Source organism: Podarcis liolepis, assembly GCF_965112155.1.
Source record: "Podarcis liolepis genome assembly, chromosome: 7".
NCBI lineage: Eukaryota > Metazoa > Chordata > Lepidosauria > Squamata > Lacertidae > Podarcis > Podarcis liolepis.
Genome location: NC_139561.1, coordinates 75,124,562 through 75,143,781, shown reverse-complemented (window position 1 = coordinate 75,143,781; position 19,220 = coordinate 75,124,562). Strand labels below are relative to the sequence as shown.

Here is a 19,220-nt window from a genome sequence, read left to right as displayed (position 1 = left end):
GTGCAAGACAGCCAGAACCGACACTGACATTGGCTGTAATTTTTAAGGACTTGTTCCTCGGCTTGCTTGCTTTCTCTCTCCTCCATCCTGTTACTTTTTCCCTCGTTTGTCTTGTTTTCTTAAATTATGAGCCTATGGGCAGGGGACATCTTTGAAACTTATTTTTGTATGCAGCTGTGAGAGCCTTTGGGGGCCAAAGGATGGGATACAAATGCTGCAAATTAATCGTAAACATTTCCCTTCCTCCAGGTTGGTGGGACAAAGAACTCTACTACTAAAGGCAAAGCTTCTTTTGGATGGAGCTTTTTCCCATTTTCCCTGCTTGTGCAACGGAGACAAGGAAATCAAGGATTTGCTTCTGTCATCAACAACTGCTGAGCCAAGCCTGCCATGTTTCACACCAGAGAATCAAAGAATCGTAAGGTTGGAAGGGACCCCAAGCGTCATCCAGTCCAACCCTCTGCAATACAAGAATCTCAGCTAAAGAATTCCTGACAAATGGCCACCCAAACTGTTGAAAAGCCTCCAAGGAAGGAGAGCTCACCACCTTCCAAGGTTGTTTGTTCCACTCTTGATCAGCTCTTACTGGTAGAAAGTTCTTCCTAATTTTTAGTCACAATCTCCTTTCTTGTCCATTTGAATACATTGGTTCAGGCCCTACTTTCTAGAGCAGCAGAAAACAATCTTGCTCCATATTCCATGTGACAGCCCTTGAGATATTTGAAAGTGGCTGTCGTATCTCCTCTTAGCCTTCTCTTTTCCAGCCTAAACAAACACAACTCCCTCAACCATTCAGCATAAGGCTTGGTTTCCAGACCCTTGACCATCTTGGTTGCCCTGCTCCACACACGTTCCAGCTTGGCAATATTCTTCTTAGATTATGGTGCCCAGAACTGGACACAGTATTCCAGGTGTGGTCTGACCAAGGCAGAATAGAGTGGTACTATTACTTCCCTTGATCTGGACACAATACTTCTGTTGATGCAAACAACACCTTTAAGATAAAACTTAAGCTTCAGGCTACCACAGTTCCCACTCAGCTACTTTGGGGTAGTCCTTCGTCAAGAAATGATTTAAGGGTGCTGATGCGCAGAGGGAAATTATATATGTATGATTGCAGGTGCTGAGATCACAGCCGAGTAACAAATTGGCACAGGATTTCTAGATCATGAGAGTTTTCATGTGCATTTTTAAAAAAATAAATACCAAGTTTCTAACTCTGAAGGCTGTAAATATACATGTAAAAGCAGCATGCCAACAAAATCTCTATGTGACAGAGCAGAAGGGAGGAGGGCAAGCAAGGCATGAGAAACAGAATTAAAATAAAATGACAAAAGATAAGCCAATGAATGCAAATTGGCATTTCGTTTATATGGGAGCTGCATTCAAGTTTTTGGTGATTTTGGGTCAGCATTATTTACAGAGGCCAGGAGCCCATAGCCTTCCACATTTTGCTGGACTACAACTCCCATCAACCCCGGCGAGCATGGCAGACAGTCAGTGAAGGTGTGTGCTGCAGTCCATCATCATACGAAGGATTTCTGATTCAAGCAAAATTTGCACAACTGTGTAGCCCACTGAGTGTCAACGGGTTTGAAGCTAGCCATGCTGCTGCTCAACCATGGTGAAGCAGGGTCTACTCCAGCTGACCAGGTACCTTTGCAGATGTTTTTCTCCTTCTTCGTCTTAAGGTACAATTGACTAAAATTGCTATGTTGGCAAAGGCACCCTCTGAAGGATCCTCCCCTGCTCCTTTAAGCAAAGGAGCAGATGGCAAGGCGGTGGGGGTGGGATAACTTCTTCACTGCTCCTTTGGAGTAAGTCTGCACCCCAGGTTGGGAATCCCTGATATAGGAGTGGGTAGGCAGGAATGGGGCTGAGCCGGGCCAAAAAGGGCTTCTGAAGCACCACCAACCAGCAGATCCTTGGGCACTCCAGACTCCCTTCACGCCAGCCAACCAAACGTCAAAGCACAGGACAGGGCTTTCTGCAAGAGCTTGTGCAAAGAGCTCTGAGCACCGCTTTGAAGCCCCAGCCACCAGCTGATCATTGGCTCTTCAAAGCACCGCTTCACGATGGCACTGAGTGATCTGACACTTGTAAAACCTGGCCCGTGGGACAGATAAGGACCTGGCCCGTCAGCCAGATCCAATCCCCACCCCCACCATAGCAGATCTCAACCATGAACTATACAATTATTTATTCATACGCCGTCACTGGAATTCGGTGGTGCGCATCGAAAATGTTTGCAACAACATGCAGAACTGAAGGGTCTGAATGAATCAAAATATGGCAGTCGCCCTCAACAGGGAGCAGAGTCACCCACTGCCCTGTGCACCAGCTTATATGGAAAGTTAAAGGATCCCTTTGCTATAGGTATGTACATTTTCAAGAACCTCCAACCAACTCACTAGGGAAAATAACACACTGTAGAGAGAGAGCTTGCTTGTTGTTGTTTAGTCTTTTAGTCGTGTCCGACTCTTTGTGACCCCATGGACCAGAGCACGCCAGGCACTCCTGTCTTCCACTGCCTCCCGCAGTTTGGTCAAACTCATGCTGGTAGCTTCGAGAACACTGTCCAACCATCTCGTCCTCTGCCGTCCCCTTCTCCTTATGCCCTCCATCTTTCCCAACATCAGGGTCTTTTCCAGGAAGTCTTCTCTTCTCATGAGGTGGCCAAATTACTGGAGTCTCAGCTTCAGGATCTGTCCTTCCAGTGAGCACTCAGGGCTGATTTCCTTAAGAATGGATTGGTTTGATCTTCCTGCAGTCCATGGGACTCTCAAGAGTTTCCTCCAGCACCATAATTCGAAAGCATCAGTTCTTCGGCGATCAGCCTTCTTTATGGTCCAGCTCTCACTTGCTTAACTCCCTTCAACCTGACGGAAAGAACCCCACTTCCCCATGAAGCTTTTGGGTGCACACACCCATGTAATTGTGACTTTCTGCTATTAGACTCTCCTATTATTCCACCCTAAATTTAGAGATGCGCAGGAAGCAATTATTTACACTTTTCACACAAAACCAACCTATTTTGGGGTGGTGGGGCCCTCGAATTGACAAGGGGAAGGCAGATGGGAAGACACACTAGCAGGCATTTGGTTCCTGGGTCTAACACAGATGCTTTTCAGCAGCTACAATGCATTTATGCCTACCCTGCCTTACTCTGCGACAACTCAAGTCACCTCCTTGCAAAGCCACCACTGACCTGACACTGATCACGCCTACTTCAAGGAGAAAACAAAGACCCACGTTTGATGCCATTCCCATGCAGCGTAACAGGCCTGTTCAGACAACAGTCACAGAATCATAAAATTGTAGCACTGGAACGGACCCCCAGGGGACATTTAGTCCAACCCCCCTGCAACGCAGGAATTGCAGCTAAGGAATCCCTGGCAAACGGCCACCCAACCTCCATTTAAAAACCTCCAATGAAGTCAAAAAGAACTTAACCACTGCAAACCACAGAAATACCAAAACCTGTTTATTATTATTATTCCCCTCGCCTGCAAGCAGAGGCCGCGCTGAGGCCAATCTCACCACGGGCAGGATCAAACCGTGTCTCGACTTGGCGAAAGTGACTTGGCCGGACAATCCCGCCGGGATGCAAAGGCGATGTCTCCTTCCCGAGTGGGAAGGAATGAACCCTCAGTTGCTGTGTACCAGAGTGACAAAGAGAGTCAGGGAGCTGAGGGAAAGGAGACCAGTGATGACAGCCTTGACCAGGAGGGCTGTCCAGCTGCCCAGGAGGAAAACATGGACGAAAGACCTGGGAAGGAAAAGAAAAGGGAGAGGGTTGGTAAGGAGCAGAGGAACATCGGGAGCTGCTTTCTACCAAATCAAAGCACTGGTTCATCTAGCGCAGTGCTGCCCACTCTGGCTGGCAGCAGCTCTCCAGGGTTTGAGACATAAGCATTCCTCAGCCCTGCCTGGAGACACCAGGGATTGAACCTGCGACCTTCTGCATGCAAGGCAGATGCTCTACCACTGAACTACAGTCCTTCCGTGGCTGTAAAGATTTAGTGGGGCAGGAGAGCAGGAGGTCGCAGTTCCTTACAACTTCCATGCTTGAAAGAAAACATCCTGCAATGTTTAATGCTTATATATTTGGGGAAGGGTCATAGCTCAGCAGCAGAGCACATGCTCCACATGCAGAACTTCCCCAGATTTAATCGCTAGGCTCTCGAGGTAGGAATGGGAAAGATTCTCAGCTAAAACCCTGGAGAGCCTCTTCTAGTCAGCGTAGACCCCTCTTTCGCCAGCCCTGTGCATCCCTGACCACTGGGATGATATTGACCAAGGCTAACAGTGAGCCAATATGGCGCAGTGGTTAGAGTGTTGGACTAGGACCTGGGAGGCCCGGGTTCAAATCCCCGCTTGGCCATGAAAGCTCACTGAGTGAGCTTGGGCCAGTCCCTCAACTCTAAGCCCGACCTCCCTCGCAGGGTTGTTGTGAGGATAAAATGGGGACAAAGAGAACCACCACGTTGAGCAACTCTGAGGAAAGATGGGATGTGCATGCAATGAATAAAATAACAGGAGCCGCAGTCGAACATTATCTGGGAGGCTGGTGTAGACAATACTGAACAAGGTATTGTATTGAAGGAATCGAAGAAGCTGCCTTATATTCAATCAGCTAATGGAAGCCACGGCCCAAAACGCACAAGCCCCAAGTCCCACCTCCAAGCTACGAGCACCCAGTGACTCACTCCATGAAGAAAGCCTTGTAGACACTGACTCCCAGCAGGAAAGTGAGGGGCAGTCGGTAGTGTTTGGGTAAATCGTAGCGTGTAAACATCCATACCAGGGCGGCCGTGGCAATATAGTGGACCTAGGAGAAGAAAAATGGGGGGGCGTGAGGGGAGCAAACAGAGAGAGGAATGATTCCAAATCCTTTCTGTAGCACATCCCGCGAGGCAGCGGAGGTTTAGGACCAGAGTTTTTCTTCTCCTAGACAGGCTACATCATACACCCTGTACACCACTGTTATCCATAATTGTAACTTGTAACTAGACTTTATTGGCACAAGTTAAAACAGTACAATCATACAAAGTCACCCAAATACTTTGATAAACCAAACACAGACAATACAGTATATAAAAGACTAGAGACCCACCATTTAATAAATCAGGCAACTTTAGATTTAGCTTTAAAGACCTCGGCTAAGTACCGCAAAACAATATTGGTAGTTTCAGGAGTATCATCCCTCAACAAATATTGGATCACAGAGCCTTTGCAAATTGATACAGTCAAACCTCGACTCCTGAACACCTCCGTTTTAGAACGCTTAAGCTCCTGAACGCCAAAAACCCAGAAGTGAATGCTCCGGTTTTCAAATGTTTTTCAGAAGCTGAATGTCTGACACGGCTTCCGCTTGAGTGCAGGAAGCTCCTGCAACCAATCGGAAGCTGCACCTCAGTTGTTGAACATTTTGGAAGTCGAACGGGCTTCCGGAACTGATTATGTTCAAGAACCAAGGTTTGACTGTATTTTGAGCTGTAAGGGAGTCACTAGGAGATCTCTGCGATGGGTGTTGAGAAGAGGGCAATCCAAAATTATGTGATGCAATACTTCCCTTTTGTATATAGACAGTGGTGTTTTGGTTGCCTATGGATCCACACTCAGATAGTGACTTTGCTATAAGTATACACCTGTAAAATTTCCAGGCGGCCTGCTATACAAGCCTCATAGCAGGCATGGATTTTATTAAAATGCGTTATTTTAAAATGCAACTAGTCCAATGTCACTTAAGAACAGCTCAGTTCAGAAGGAACATTAACACTGAGAGTTATAGTCTCTTTTGAACTATTATTCTCACGCGCATTCAGACCCATATACAAAGTTTTGCAGTTTTACTCAAACAGTTAATTGGATTGATTCATCGGAACACACAGGGACACACACAAAAAAGTGTATTTCTTCTGTTATACAAACACCACCACTAGAACAGCAGGGGAAGAAAACAAAAGCAGGGAAGACTATCCAAATGTCGTGCTTCCTCCCCGCCAGCAGGGGCACTGCTTTAGAGAAGCTTGCAACAGGCAACAGCAGAATCAGCACTTACCAGACTGATGTTAGAGTCGATGCTCATCTGGATGTATTTCCAGTCAAACTCAATTCCACGAGCTCCCACCCAGAGCGGGATGCATCTGTCAAAAGCACAGCGGCGTCAGGCACACTTCACACATTTATTTATTCATTTCTTCAGAGCATTTGGTACCCACTCTTCAGTCAAAAGGACCCCCAGAGCGGCCTGTGGGCAATCAATTAAACAAGACAATCCCTACCCTACCCTCAGGCTTGCAATCTAAAAAAGCATGGCATGTAAAGGAAAAGGAAAAGGAGGGAAGAGGAAAAAGTCAAACTCAGGCACCAATTTTTTAAACAGCTGTTCTTACAATGATGGAGCTGGGCTTTGGGCAAAGGGAATGGAATGAGCCTTCTGCTTCCTGTCTCTCCCACAGAGGCAGCCTGATGGACTGGCTGCTCCAAGGTGACAGCAGGAGACCTGATGGAGCTGGTCTGTCACAGCTGATTGCATGCAGCTACAGCCAAGGATCTCAAAACCAGACATTACACATGCATGTACACACAGACACACTGGTTGCAAAAAGAAAAAGGAAAAAAGAGCAACCTTCCAAAAGCTCTTGCACAACCAGGGATCAGCCTGTAATTATGAGCCATGAAAGTCTTTCCAAATTCAAAATGAAACCTAGGGCTGCACACCCAGGATTGTTCATCACAAAGGCTCCCTAGAATGTAGCACCAGAGCCTAATATTCTTTGTCAAAATAAATAAATAAAATGTCCATTAGCACCTTAAGGACCAACTAAGTTTCAGATGCCAAGGTGTCTGAAGAAGTGTGCATGCACACGAAATCTTATGCCCAGAACAAACTTAGTTGGTCTCTAAGGTACTACTGGACAATCTTTTTTATTTATTCTGGGTCAAAGTTCAGCTTGGGGACATCCAACACACTGAAGTTTCCACAAGCATGTGCAGAGTGTGTCTGCCTCAGCAATGAAGCAACAACAATCCAAGCTATGTGGCAGCGTAAGGATTAGCCCCTCCAGGCAGATTCAAGTCCCAGCGCCTATCATTTTAGAAACGAACCACACCTTCATGAGAATAAGCTCACACCCCTTGACACCCTTTAAACAACTTAAAAGAGTTATTTAAATCGTCGGGGGAAAAGAAAGAAAAGAGATATATTTGTTCCAGCTGGTTGCAGAAACATATCAGGCTTGTGGGGAATTTTACAGAAAATTGAAAGTGCAAAGAATTGGCCTGAAAGGGAGGAGGAAGGCGGAGTTAAGCAATTGTAAGGTGATGATGAAAAAGGAAACAAAAATAGGTTTTTTTAACAAACCATGCAATTGATGGTCAAATAGGTACTATTCATTTTTAGTTGTTGGAGGCATTTTGTGGGTAAAGTCAGAACACTAGTGCCTGCTACGTTCATTTGAATGAGGGGTTTAAGAGTTTCTCCAGATGAATGAATGTGGATTAAAAGCATGTAAAAAAATAAAATAAAAGCACGCAACATTGCTGATGGAGGAGGCAGACATAAAAACCCACATCAGAACCTCACATTCACCTGGGATAAGTGGCTCCAACTGAGCTCCGCCCACATACCTCCCCCACTAGCTCTGGCTCCACCCCCTAGGGCGGGGCTAAGGCCCAACTCACCGGGACATGATGAGCTCTGCTGTGGCCCATCCCATGGCAGCCACCATGATCTTGTACTCCCCTTTCCCTGCGTTCCGCGACATGACTAGGTGCAAGCCTACCAGGTCGGCCAAGTCTACGGTGGCTTTCATGAATTCCTGGTGCAAGAGGAAAGGTTTCAGAGCAGCAGACAGGAAAACCCCAATTCCCCCCGTCCTCCCAAATCCACATCCCTCAAGTTATGCAAGCACAGATGCTCCCAATGTTGTAGGACGGTCAGTAGTATGTGATACGGGTAGTTGTACCTCCATCCTTGTAGGCTCCCACCCTGCCCTGCTTGCCCAAGTGCCAGACTTACTCCAATGAAGTCGTAAGCGCCTACGCCGCCCTCCCAAGTCGGGAAGAAGGTGGCTAAGAACAGCATCTGTAAGAGAGAGAGAAGGCAGCAACCAACATTTATGAATGAAAACATTTATAAAAACAGGGAAGGAAATGTACAGTGGACAAATGGACATAGTTATGTTCTACCAGAATCCTGAAAATATAGATCACTCTCCAATTCAAGCCTTCATTACAGCCCATGAGAATGAGCAGCAAAATTTCCCGATTAACATTTTAAGGATTGTGGTGAAAGGCAACAGTCAGGAGGGGCCACTATTCCCAGGGAGGGCACTTCACAACAAGTACAGGGGCCACCACTGAAAAGGCCCTGTCCCTTTGGGGAAGAGCGAAAAAGTTAGCATAGCACAGCATAGCATAGCACTGAAATCACACGTACAGGACTGTCCATTGAGTACCCATTGTTAGCTGGCTTCATATGCCCAGATTCTAATATACAAAGAGTCCTGCTGGATCAGGCTAATGGCTCACCTAGTCTGTCATCCTGTTTTCACGGTGGCAAACCAGGAGCCTGTGACAAGCCCCCAAAGCAAGACCTGAGCATGAAAACACTCTGTCCCACTGTTTTCCCCGGTAACTGGCATTCAGAAGCAGATGGTGGCTAGTAGCCATTGATAGCCTTATTCTCCATGGATCTGTCTATAATCTTCTTTTAAAGCCCTCCAAATTGGTGGCCATTCCTGCCTCCTGTGGAAGAGAGTTCCACAGTTTAACTCTGTGCTGTGTGAAGAAGCGTTTTTCTTCTGTCTGCCCTGAATTTTCCAACATCCAGCTTCACTGACAGACTCGGGAGTTGTAGTGCTTTGAGAGAGGGAAGTAACAATTTCTCTATTCACTTTCTGAGCTTCTGCAGGTGATCCTGAGAATCAGGTCTCTTAACACATATACAGTGGTACATCGGGTTACATATGCTTCAGGTTACATACGCTTCAGGTTACAGACTCCGCTAACCCAGAAATAGTGCTTCAGGTTAAGAACTTTGCTTCAGGATGAGAACAGAAATTGGGCTCCGGTGGCGCGGCAGCAGCAGCAGCAGGAGGCCCCATTAGCTAAAGTGGTGCTTCAGGTTAAGAACAGTTTCAGGTTAAGAACGGACCTCTGGAACGAATTAAGTACTTAACCCGAGGTACCACTGTATAGGATTGCCCAGTTTAGGGTGAAGTCCAACAGACTATAATGGCACTTACTCCCAGCTTAGTGGATACAGAATTATGTCCCAAACAAGAACAAATATTCTCACCGCTGCAGTGACAGGCCTCCTAGATGTTGCTGAACTTCATCTCCCATCACCCTCCACTATTTGCTATGCTGCCTGGTGCTGACGGGAGTTAAGAGTCCAGCAACACTGAGAAGGCCCCATATTCCCCAGTCCTGCCTTGCTGGACACCGCAATGGGATCAAACTCAGAAAGTCCATGGCACAACCCATCAAACTATGCACCAGCGCAAGGGTGTTGCCGAGAGAACTGTGTGCCTCCTTTGCAATGGACTTCACATTCTCGGCATCCAGATTCTCGTGTGCTACTTCCTTAAAACTGCAAGAGAGCGAAGGGGTCGGGCAATACCTTGCAAAGCTGCACAAAGAGGTAGGTAGCTCCGGCTTGGACACACCTCCAGAAGGCATTATACTCTGACCTGAAAGGTGCAGAAATAAAAAAGACAGCACTTGCACTTTGTGGGATGGGATATTTCTGAAGCAGAAGGAGCTCTCTTGTTAATGGCTGTTTTCCCCCCGCCAGAGCTTTTATTTCTTGGTCCCTGGCCCCACAGAATGAGATAAAAGGACAGTACTGGGTCCAGATGTTTTGGACTCCAGTTCCCATCAGTCCTGGCCAGCATGGCCAACGATTGGGAATGAGGGGGGTTGTAATCTGAAACAGCTGGAGGGCATCAGAGTGGGGAGGGTTCACATAACTGCATGCAGCCCAAAATAAGCTAAGCCTTGCTCTGAATTAAAATTAATGAGCCAATGTTAGCCATGTCTATTAGTTTCAGTGGGTGTGTTTTGAGTAGGACCAGCACTTTATTTACCACCCTTTATATTTTGGAAATTTGGTTTGTTTACTTGCTACGCATTTGGGCACCTCTGAAGGTATCATAACCAAATTTCGCATGCAGCGCCTGAGATCAAGCACCGAGTGCTCATCTGACGCTCTCTCGAATCAAGAGAGTGGGCTGAGCCTTTGGAACGGCACTGATATTTCTGCTTCTTAGAATTCCCAAGCAACAACAAGCTTGAGGCTGCCAGTGGTTTACAAAAGGAGCACATGCAGAAGATCCCAAGTTCAATCCCTGGAATCTCCAGGTAGGAACGGGGGAGAGAGAGAGAGAGAACCCTTCCCGAAACATTGGAGAGCTGCTGCCAGTCAGTGTGGGCAATACTGAAATGGATGGACATATAAGGCAGCTTCCTGTGTTCCTACACATTAAAAGGCACCAGTCTCTGTTTTGTATACCCCACAAGCCCTACTAAACAAATGAGGCCACACCATCCCATGCAAAGCCTACTCCCATTCTAGCTTTCCATCCATTATGTGCCCCTCAAAATGCACTGCTCATAAAGGTAAAGGGACCCCTGACCATTAGGTCCAGTCGTGACCGACTCTGGGGTTGCGGCGCTCACCTCGCTTTATTGGCCAAGGGAGCCGGCGTACAGCTTCCGGATCATGTGGCCAGCATGACTAAGCCGCTTCTGGCAAACCAGAGCAATGCCGCTTACCTTCCCGCCAGAGTGGTACCTATTTATCTACTTGCACTTTGACCTGCTTTCGAACTGCTAGGTTGGCAGGAGCAGGGACCGAGCAACTGGAGCTCACTCCGTCGCAGGAATTCGAACCGCCGACCTTCTGAAAGGTCGGCAAGCCCTAAGCTCTGTGGTTTAACCCACAGTGCCACCCGCGTCCCACACTGCTCATAAAGGGTGAAGTAAATCTGTCCCAGCTCAGCCAGAACCTCCCTACATCACCCCCAACAATGCACCTCACATTCCCACCACCCCTCAAACACACACACCCAACACTTACAGGCCGCTGCACTTGTAGGTGATGAAATAGGGGAAATAGGCGAGGGCAAAGCAATTCCCAAAGTGGAAGAGGGTCATCTCGCAGCCAGCCCGGCGGGTCGAGACTCGAGGTCGTCCCACCTGCCGCCTTCGGAAGGAAGGAAAAGGGAGGATGAGAAGCACAGCAAAGAACCAGGCGCAGCCTCCCCCATATCCTGACCCACAACACGGAGGCAAGGGGTCCCGACTCCCCCACTCGCGAAACCCATCTGGGGGTTGCTAGGCTCCAACTCGCGCCCACCCACCTCCTGCCCAGGGATAATGATGGGAGTTGCGAGTCCAGCGACCCCCGGAAAGCCGCAGGTTCCCCTGCCAGGATTGTAAGTAACCTCGGGGTCGGGGAAAGGGGGACTTGTCACAGAATTGTCGGGTTGGAAGGGACCCTGACGGTGATCTAGTCCAGGGATCCCAGCGAGATCACCCATGACAGGTGGCCATTCAGCCTCTGCTTCAAAACCTACAAGGAAGTCTCTGCTTCGGCTGCGGGAAAGCGAGCATTTACCCGGGAGCAAGCCCCATGGAACTGAGCGGGACTTACTCCTGAGTAGACGGGTCTAGGGGCTTGAACCGCCCTCCACTCCCGTTGATCCCCCGGTACTTACTGATCTCACGTCTTCCCTGCTTTTCCCCTCTGCATCTGCGCATGCGTGCAGCTTCGCGCCCCTCTCCCTTCCTTCCTTGAACTATCTTTGCATCATGGGGTTTGTAGTTCTGCCGAGTCCCTGTCTATCCTGCGTTCGGAACGGGCGCAATACAACTCCCAAGGTGCACCGCGCGAGCGGCGCCCCAAGGGCATGGCGGGCGTCGTAGTTCTTCATTCGCACGCCTTTAAGAGCGTGTTGTTGCGCAAAGTTGTTGGGCGGCGAGCGGCGCCTTCCGGCGACATCCGTGAACTGTCGCTGGAATCAACAGAAAGGCTCGATAGATTCATTGCGGCGACAGTTGCGTGCTGGGAATCGTAGTTCTTCGCCGCCCTTTCTGGAACTACGGGCGCAATTCACTTGGCAAAACCAGAGAGTTCCTGCTGCTACACAGACTGCGCCTGTTGCACGCGTGTCCTTTGTGCAAAAACGCCACATATTATACTTCTTGCATTTCGGCCCCAGTGATCAAATGCTTACATTTTCCTCCCCTCTCTTCTGCACATCACACATATCAATGACCTCTTCTTTGTTCATAAAAGCATTTGTGAACCGCCCTGAGACCGGGTATAGGGCGGTATATAAATTCAATAATAATAATAATAATAATAATAATAATAATAATAATAATAATAATAATAATTTGCTGCAATAAATATCCACTGGGCCATGAAGGTCACTGGGTGACCTTGGGCCGGCCAGCCTCCCTCAGCCTAACCTACCTCTTGGGGTTGCTGTGGGGATTAAATGAGGAGGGAAAGAACCATGTACATCACACCTTGAGCTCTTTGAAAAGGTGAGATATAAATGCAATTAATGATAGAAGTGGTTTCTAAGCTTTTGAGGCAGTTTACCATGGGGGTGATAAATGGTGCATGAGAACAGCCGCAGAGTGAGGGCCAGCCAGTTTAAAAAGTAGAAAGCTTTTCAAGTCAAGCCTTCGAATTTATGATGGCAAGGAATGAAACTTGCCAGGTCTGTGACTGTTGCATTGCCCATTTCCTCTTGCCCTCAGCCCTTCCAAAGCCAAAGACAACTAAATCCATCCCTGCGTGGCCAGATGTTCTCTGCTGATGCCGCAGGAGCTGTGTGGGATTCTCTCTCTTCCTTATGCCTAATCCCCTTGCATAAACAGAGATTATCTCTGACCCTTTTATTAAGGCGGAGATGGAAGGATCGGAAGGGTGAGGTCAGTTTTGCTGTTTCCATGCTGGGATCCCTTCACCTTCTTGTAACAGATTGCTTGATTTCCTGTTGAACTAAACCACCAGCCACCCAACACCAACAAAAGTGTCCTTTGAGGGCAAGGTGCTGCTTTGCTTGCAAAACATCCGGAAAGGAGATTCAATTCAACCCTCCTAAACTGCAAATCAGCTGGTTGATGAATAATAATAATAATAATAATAATAATAATAATAATAATAATTTATTATTTGTACCCCGCCCATCTGGCTGGGTTTCCCCAGCCACTCTGGGCGGCTTCCAACAAAGATTAAAAATACATTAAAATGTCACACATTAAAAACTTCCCTAAACAGGGCTGCCTTCAGATGTCTTATAAATGTCGGGTAGTTGTTTGTCTCTTTGACATCTGATAGCAGGGTGTTCCACAGGGCGGACGCCACTACCAAAAAGGCCCTCTGCCTGGTTCCCTGTAGCTTTGCTTCTTGCAGGAAGGGAACCGCCAGAAGGCCCTCAGCACTGGACTTCAGTGTCCGGGCAGAACGATGCGGGTGGAGATGCTCCTTCAGGTATACTGGGCCGAGGCCGTTTAGGGCTTTAAAGATCAACACCAACACTTTGAATTGTGCTCGGAAACATACTGGGAGCCAATGCAGGTCTTTCAAAACCAGTGTTATGTGGTCTCGGCGGCCGCCCCCAGTCACCAGTCTAGCTGCCGCGTTCTGGATTAGTTGTAGAGCAAACATTAGTTGATGAAGGGCTGGGCCTGTAGCTGTTTCGAAAGTTGCCGCTGAGGGATGGCCAAACGAGAGGAAATGTATCACACACACAAAAGTGTGTCCAAATTGCAAATTCTAATCTAATCTGGGCTGATGCAGGTTTAAATATAATTGCTGTAATTCAGGCAGACACTTTATTTATTTACTGCATTTACCTTTTGCACCAAGGAGTTCAAGATAGCGTAACATGGTCCTCCCCTTCCTCACAGCAACCCTGTGAGGTAGGTTAGGCCAAGAGGCAGTGAATGGCCCAAAGTCGCCCAGTGAGCTTCATGGCTGAGTGAGGCTTTGAACCCTGGTCTCTCAGGTCATAATAACCCACACTTTAACTGCGACACCACACTGGCTCTCAAGAGGTTAGGTTTCTGCTAGAGTTTCAGGCAGAGTTATTTCCATTACCTGTTGGTGAGCTAAAATTCCCTTCACCTGTGACCAATGGCCATGCTGGCTGGGGCAGATAGGAGTCAGGCTCCAGCAGCACCTGGAAGTTAGAAATGTAGGACACTTCCTTAGATAGAGTTAGCCCATTGCTCTATCCAGCTCAGCAGCAGGTATGCTGACTGGCAGCAGATTTCCAGGATTTCAAAGGTGATGTACTTTCCCAGTCCCACCTGGCAATGCCGGTGATTGAACCCGGGGCCTTCTGCAGATGCTCTGCCACAGAGCTACAGCCCTTCCCAAAACATGGTGCATTTCAAACTGCCGGCAACCCTGTTGGTTAATAAAATCTCCCAGTATATCCTCAAGGAACAGACACCTTCTTGCTCCTAAAATTTGTGCAGAGCAAACTTACAGGCGTCACCAGTTTGTGATAGTGGTAGCAGTAGGACATGCTTGGAGAAGGACAAGAATTAAGGGCACTGCGAGCATCTCCCCGTTATCATTTGTGAAATGTTGGCAGGTATGTGATCTCAAGCACAACAGGCCTTTGGTTACCAACAGGGTAGGAGAATCCAGTTTAATTAGGTTGTTAATCCTCTAATCTGCTCCATGAGCCCAACTGGAGGCAGTTTTGGTCAATGGGGATGTAGCAAGAGATTTGCTGTTGTGATCATGGATCAGGAGCACGTTCAGCTCCTAAATCAGCTGCTCCACTTTAGTGATTTTATCTCTCTGCTAAAGGACCTCATCATCCTCCTCCTGCTGACGTGATCTCGTAAGTGGATGAGGCACCGCCCTCCTCCTCCCACTCCTCGGGAACAGCAGCACCCAATGAGACAGGATGACCTTGAACAGAACAGAAAGGGTTGGCTTGGGTGCAATGAGAAGAGATGCCTCCAGGTGGCACTATGGATGAAGAGTTTCGGCATCCACATTTGGGCGGTATGATTCCATCACAAATATTGGGCTGTATACTAAATCATACTGAGGAGCCCATATTTTCCAACTGCAAAGAGGGCACCTGGACAGGGATTTCAACCTTGATCGCCAGTTTTCACCGGGAGCCTGGAAGACCACAAACCCTGTCGGGGGAAAGATACAGTGCTGGGATTTCTTCCAGCCTGCTGTTTTGCATTTGTTCTGAAAATTCAAGAATGGATCACATGAAAACACAGGCTTTCACCTGTACATTAAGAGATCTTGCATTATGGCAAGGAGGAGGAGGAGTTGCAACAGGTCTGTGGGTTTCTCTAGAAAAAGAACGAGGGAAGCATGTTCCTTGCAAGGACGTTAGTTGCCTATGGCTTAATCCAAACACATTTGCATGAAATGCATGCAAGAGCGGGGATTGTGCAGTTGGGGAGACCTGGCTTTGCAGGCATTCTGGACAGGTCTCTGGCTTCATCCTCCAGCAATTCCCTCAATCACAACAAGGCAGCCATAGAATCCTGCCTTTGATCTGTCACAGCAGTTTTCAGCCACAATTGACTGAGCAAAGCAAACAACTCAACAGGGAGTATCAGATCTGAGAGCATTCCACACAAGTTCAAATGAATCGTGAAGCCTAATGAGAAGTGCTCAAGCAGGGTAAGATCGGAACAAGATGGTACAAGCACCATCTTCTGCCCTGCAGCATACAGGTTTGCCCCTCTGACCAAAGTGAAAACTAGAAGCCACTGGACTAGGATATAAAAGCGTATTCCTTGGGTTGTGGCAAATCTCTGACTCCCTACTTGAAGAATATCAAGGGGAAACGGAACTGTCCTACTTGGTTCACAGCTAGTTATCCTTTGTGTAAGCTGAAAGGTGCCCAACAAAATCACAAAAATGAAGATAATAAAAGCAAACAAGCAGCAGACAAAATTGTGAAAACAAGGCAGCAACTAGAAATCATACAACAGGTATGCTTCCCAAGCTGGGTAGGAGGTGGGGTCAGATAGCATACAAACAGCCAAATACTATTAAAAGCCAAAGAGACTAGGACAGATTTTGTCTCCCATCTGGATAGGGACATAAGCAGTGACCTTACATTTAAATCAGACTACTGGTCCATCTGCCTTAATGTTATTTGTTATCAGTCTCCCACAACCTGTGGGGATCCTCCGGCCTAGGGAGTTTGCCCTCATGGGACTTGCTTTACGCTCTGCCCCAAGTGTTTTTGCCTAGTTGGAAGGTGTCCTTGAATTCTGGCAATGCCTCTTGCTTCCCTGGGTGGTAGGGTAGTGTGTGTGATTGTAGAAACAAGCCCACAGTACGAAGTAAAATCTACAGCTGCTGCTCTGCCCATTGCTGCCTCTGGCCCCACTCACTGATAGATTGTGTCCCTCAGAAGGTTGCTGAGAGGAGTATGAGGCCCTCAGGCTGGAAGGAGATACCTATTCCTGTTGTAGTGCAAAATATCTGGAGGGCAATATCTCCCCTCAGCTTTGGGAGGAAGCATCACCTGAGAATAAGAGATGCTGAGGACAGGGGGTGCCCAAACTTTTTTCAGAGGGCCAAATTTGATGAAGTGGAGATAAACTGCCACATGGCCCCCCAAAACGGACTTTGGACATGCCTGACATACATCGAGGGGAGGCCATGGCCCTCGTGCCCTAAGCTCTAAGTGCTTCTCCTGCTATCAGTTTATTCCATTCTAGTCTTATTTTTACTGCAGGGATAGGGAACTTGTGGCCTTGCTGATGATGTTGGACTCCATCTGCCATCTGCCCCAGCCAGCATGACCTTTGGTCAGGGATTATGGGTGCTGTAGTCCAACAACATATGGAGGGCCATCCATGCAAAATCTTCCAGGAGCACAAGAGCATCAACCCCCCCCCCCAAAAAAAAGCCCAGATGTGATCTTATCCTTCTTACCCTTCCCACCTATTTTGGTTTGGATGCTGAAACTCAAATGCAAGCGAGTTCACACAAGATGCACAGTAGAGAAAACTGTCTGCTCTAACTTTCGCATTGGACTGTGCAAGCAGCGCACAATGTGTTAATAAGGCTACAGTTTTCAGAGAATTCCATCCCATGCTGAAGGCAGGAAATATTTGCCAGAACTGCCAGCTCACAAAGACAGAGCTGTAACAATGGGCTGCGTTGAGGCATTTGACTTGGCTTGGCAAGGAGCTCATTCCCAAGAACTGAGAGCCTCTGTCACTGACATGACTTTGCGTTTGGACGCAAGCTCTCTGCAGACACTGGATAGCTCTGTGCAGAAAACTAACCTGCAGCAGGCAGGACAACTTCATCTGAAACCAGACAAGGTTGTTTAGGACGCCAATGCTTGCATAGCCAGTTAGCAACCTTTAAAAGGTTACAAAACTGCAGAAGTAGAACTAGATGTATGTCCATTCACATACACAATAAGTGCAGCATGAGTCTTTGCCTGCCATGCGGAAAATACCTGAAGGCAGCTGCTCAACATATTTGTGAGCAGTGTGAAAGTGTTCCTCTAGTCCAGGTGTCAGGTATCTTTTTCAGCATTCCTTTGTGGGAAATCTTCCAAGGGTCACATACAAGACTTCCCCCTTTGTACCACAGGCTACATTACAGTTCTGCCAAAGCCAGGCCACACCCCTCACTAGCTCACATACACATCCCTAACTCTCCATCCAGGCAGGCAAGAAGCTTCACCACAGCTCAAGAACTCATCTCAGCAAGGCAAAAACACTTGGAAAATGCGAAGTAGATGATCAGAATCCCCCTTCGGATCTTGAAATATGGGTTCCCTCAACAAAATTTAAAATTCGGCTTTGTAATTCGGAATTTATGTGATGTGATTTGATTTGATGTGATTGGCCGGTTAATAAAAATTGTTTAAAAAAGAAAAAAGAAAATGCAAAGTAGAACCAGTGAGGGGTGGGGCTTGGGGAGAGCCTCACGGGCAATGTAAGAAACTTGGAGGATAGAGGCTCCCTACCTGCTTGCTCTGCTCTCAACACTGGGTGGAATCCAAGGGTTGTTCCCACTAACACAAGATCCCAGTCCTCATGAGGAACTTTTCAGAAGGCTACAGTGGGCAATATGGATTAGCAGAGGATCAGGGACCTCCCTTGCGCAAGAGGAAGCACTTTTTGCTAGAGTGAAACGCAGCCCTGGGTACAACAACAGTGACCAGCCAGCTGCCTTTGGAAGATTATAAGCAGGGCATGTGGAAGGTCAGCTCTGCACTGGCCTGCTCCCCTACTTTGTGGCTGGCCAGAGTGCCCTCTGGATGTTGTTGGACTAGAGTCCAACATCTGGAGGATCATATTGCTGGCTATTCCTGTTCCGCAGCTCTACATCCTGTGGACGTTCATGCATCTATTGCCTGGTCGTTGTTGTTTAGTCATTTAGTCATGTCCGACTCTTCATGACCCCATGGACCAGAGCACGCCAGGCACTCCTGTCTTCCACTGCCTCCCGCAGTTTGGTCAAACTCATCCTGGTAGCTTCGAGAACACTATCCAACCATCTCGTCCTCTGTCGTCCCCTTCTCCTTCTGCCCTCCATCTTTCCCAACATCAGCACCCAAATCTCATGACATCTGTTGCAGGCAATATATGCGCCCAGGAAATGCTGAAATTGTCCCTGAGCGACCTGTCTGAAGTGGCAACTGTCTCTGGTCACTCTTCCCTTTTTTTGCTGCTGCCATGTTATATTGTGAATCCATCTTGGCTCTTCAGATGTTGGGGGAAGACAACTCAATGCTATCGGTAGGCCCCACACCAAAGACTTCTCCCTGCCCCCCTGCAGAAACAATGGCAGCAGTTTTTACAATATGGAAGAATGGAATCCACCTTATGTAGAGCCAGGGAGTGATTACTTCCATAAGCCATGCAGCCTTTCAAATAAACTTGGCATACTCTGAAATCTGGTGCAGCTATGAGCTAGGTTCAAATTCCATCTTACTAGGGCTAGCCTGGGTGCACTCTTTTGGTCTTAGCTGCTCTCCTGCAATATCTACATTGTGGGGTTATAAGGATTGATGGGTGTATTGCAAAATGGTATGAACTATCAAAAGTGTTATAGCCTTCTGAAAGGTTTGTGATTCTTATGCTAGGAAAAGTTCATAAGTTATGGCTACAGAGGTTTATAGAAAAGCCCAAGTTAGGAGTTTGACAGCCTCCTTGAGGGAGGTATA

General features: G+C 47.7%; 2 protein-coding genes across 3 annotated transcripts in view; one reads left to right on the top strand and one right to left on the bottom strand.

Annotated features, from left to right (window-relative positions):
- ATP4A (ATPase H+/K+ transporting subunit alpha) overlaps nt 1-1,346 on the top strand; it is a 28,570-nt gene extending 27,224 nt beyond the window's left edge. The window contains exon 23 of the mRNA XM_083515224.1: nt 250-1,346. Within this exon, the coding sequence (XP_083371350.1) occupies nt 250-278 (29 nt within the window). The 3' untranslated portion in view covers nt 279-1,346. The remainder of the gene's footprint in view (nt 1-249) is intronic.
- Nucleotides 1,347-3,467: 2,121 nt separating this feature from the next.
- TMEM147 (transmembrane protein 147) lies at nt 3,468-11,807 on the bottom strand. Of its 2 annotated transcripts, none has more exons than XM_083515306.1 (8): nt 11,730-11,807; nt 11,090-11,215; nt 9,632-9,701; nt 8,027-8,092; nt 7,690-7,826; nt 6,065-6,149; nt 4,710-4,831; nt 3,468-3,769 (listed from the first exon to the last, which is right to left on the bottom strand). In XM_083515306.1, exons 2-8 carry the CDS (start codon nt 11,164-11,166, stop codon nt 3,649-3,651), a joined length of 678 nt encoding a protein of 225 aa, XP_083371432.1. In that variant the 5' UTR covers nt 11,167-11,215; nt 11,730-11,807; the 3' UTR covers nt 3,468-3,648. The 2 variants fall into 2 exon arrangements, with proteins under 2 accessions (XP_083371432.1, XP_083371431.1); XM_083515305.1 differs by having other exon boundaries at nt 11,666-11,750.
- Nucleotides 11,808-19,220: the final 7,413 nt, after the last annotated feature.

Excerpts from the sequence above, each read along its gene's own strand:
- TMEM147 (XM_083515306.1), bottom strand. The coding sequence starts at position 11,166 with ATGACCCTCTTCCACTTTGGGAATTGCTTTGCCCTCGCCTATTTCCCC. Across the intron at positions 7,827-8,026 it reads GCGCTTACGACTTCATTGGA|GAATTCATGAAAGCCACCGT; the intron begins GTAAGTCTGGCA and ends CTCTTGCACCAG. Across the intron at positions 4,832-6,064 it reads TCGACTCTAACATCAGTCTG|GTCCACTATATTGCCACGGC; the intron begins GTAAGTGCTGAT and ends TTCTTCTCCTAG.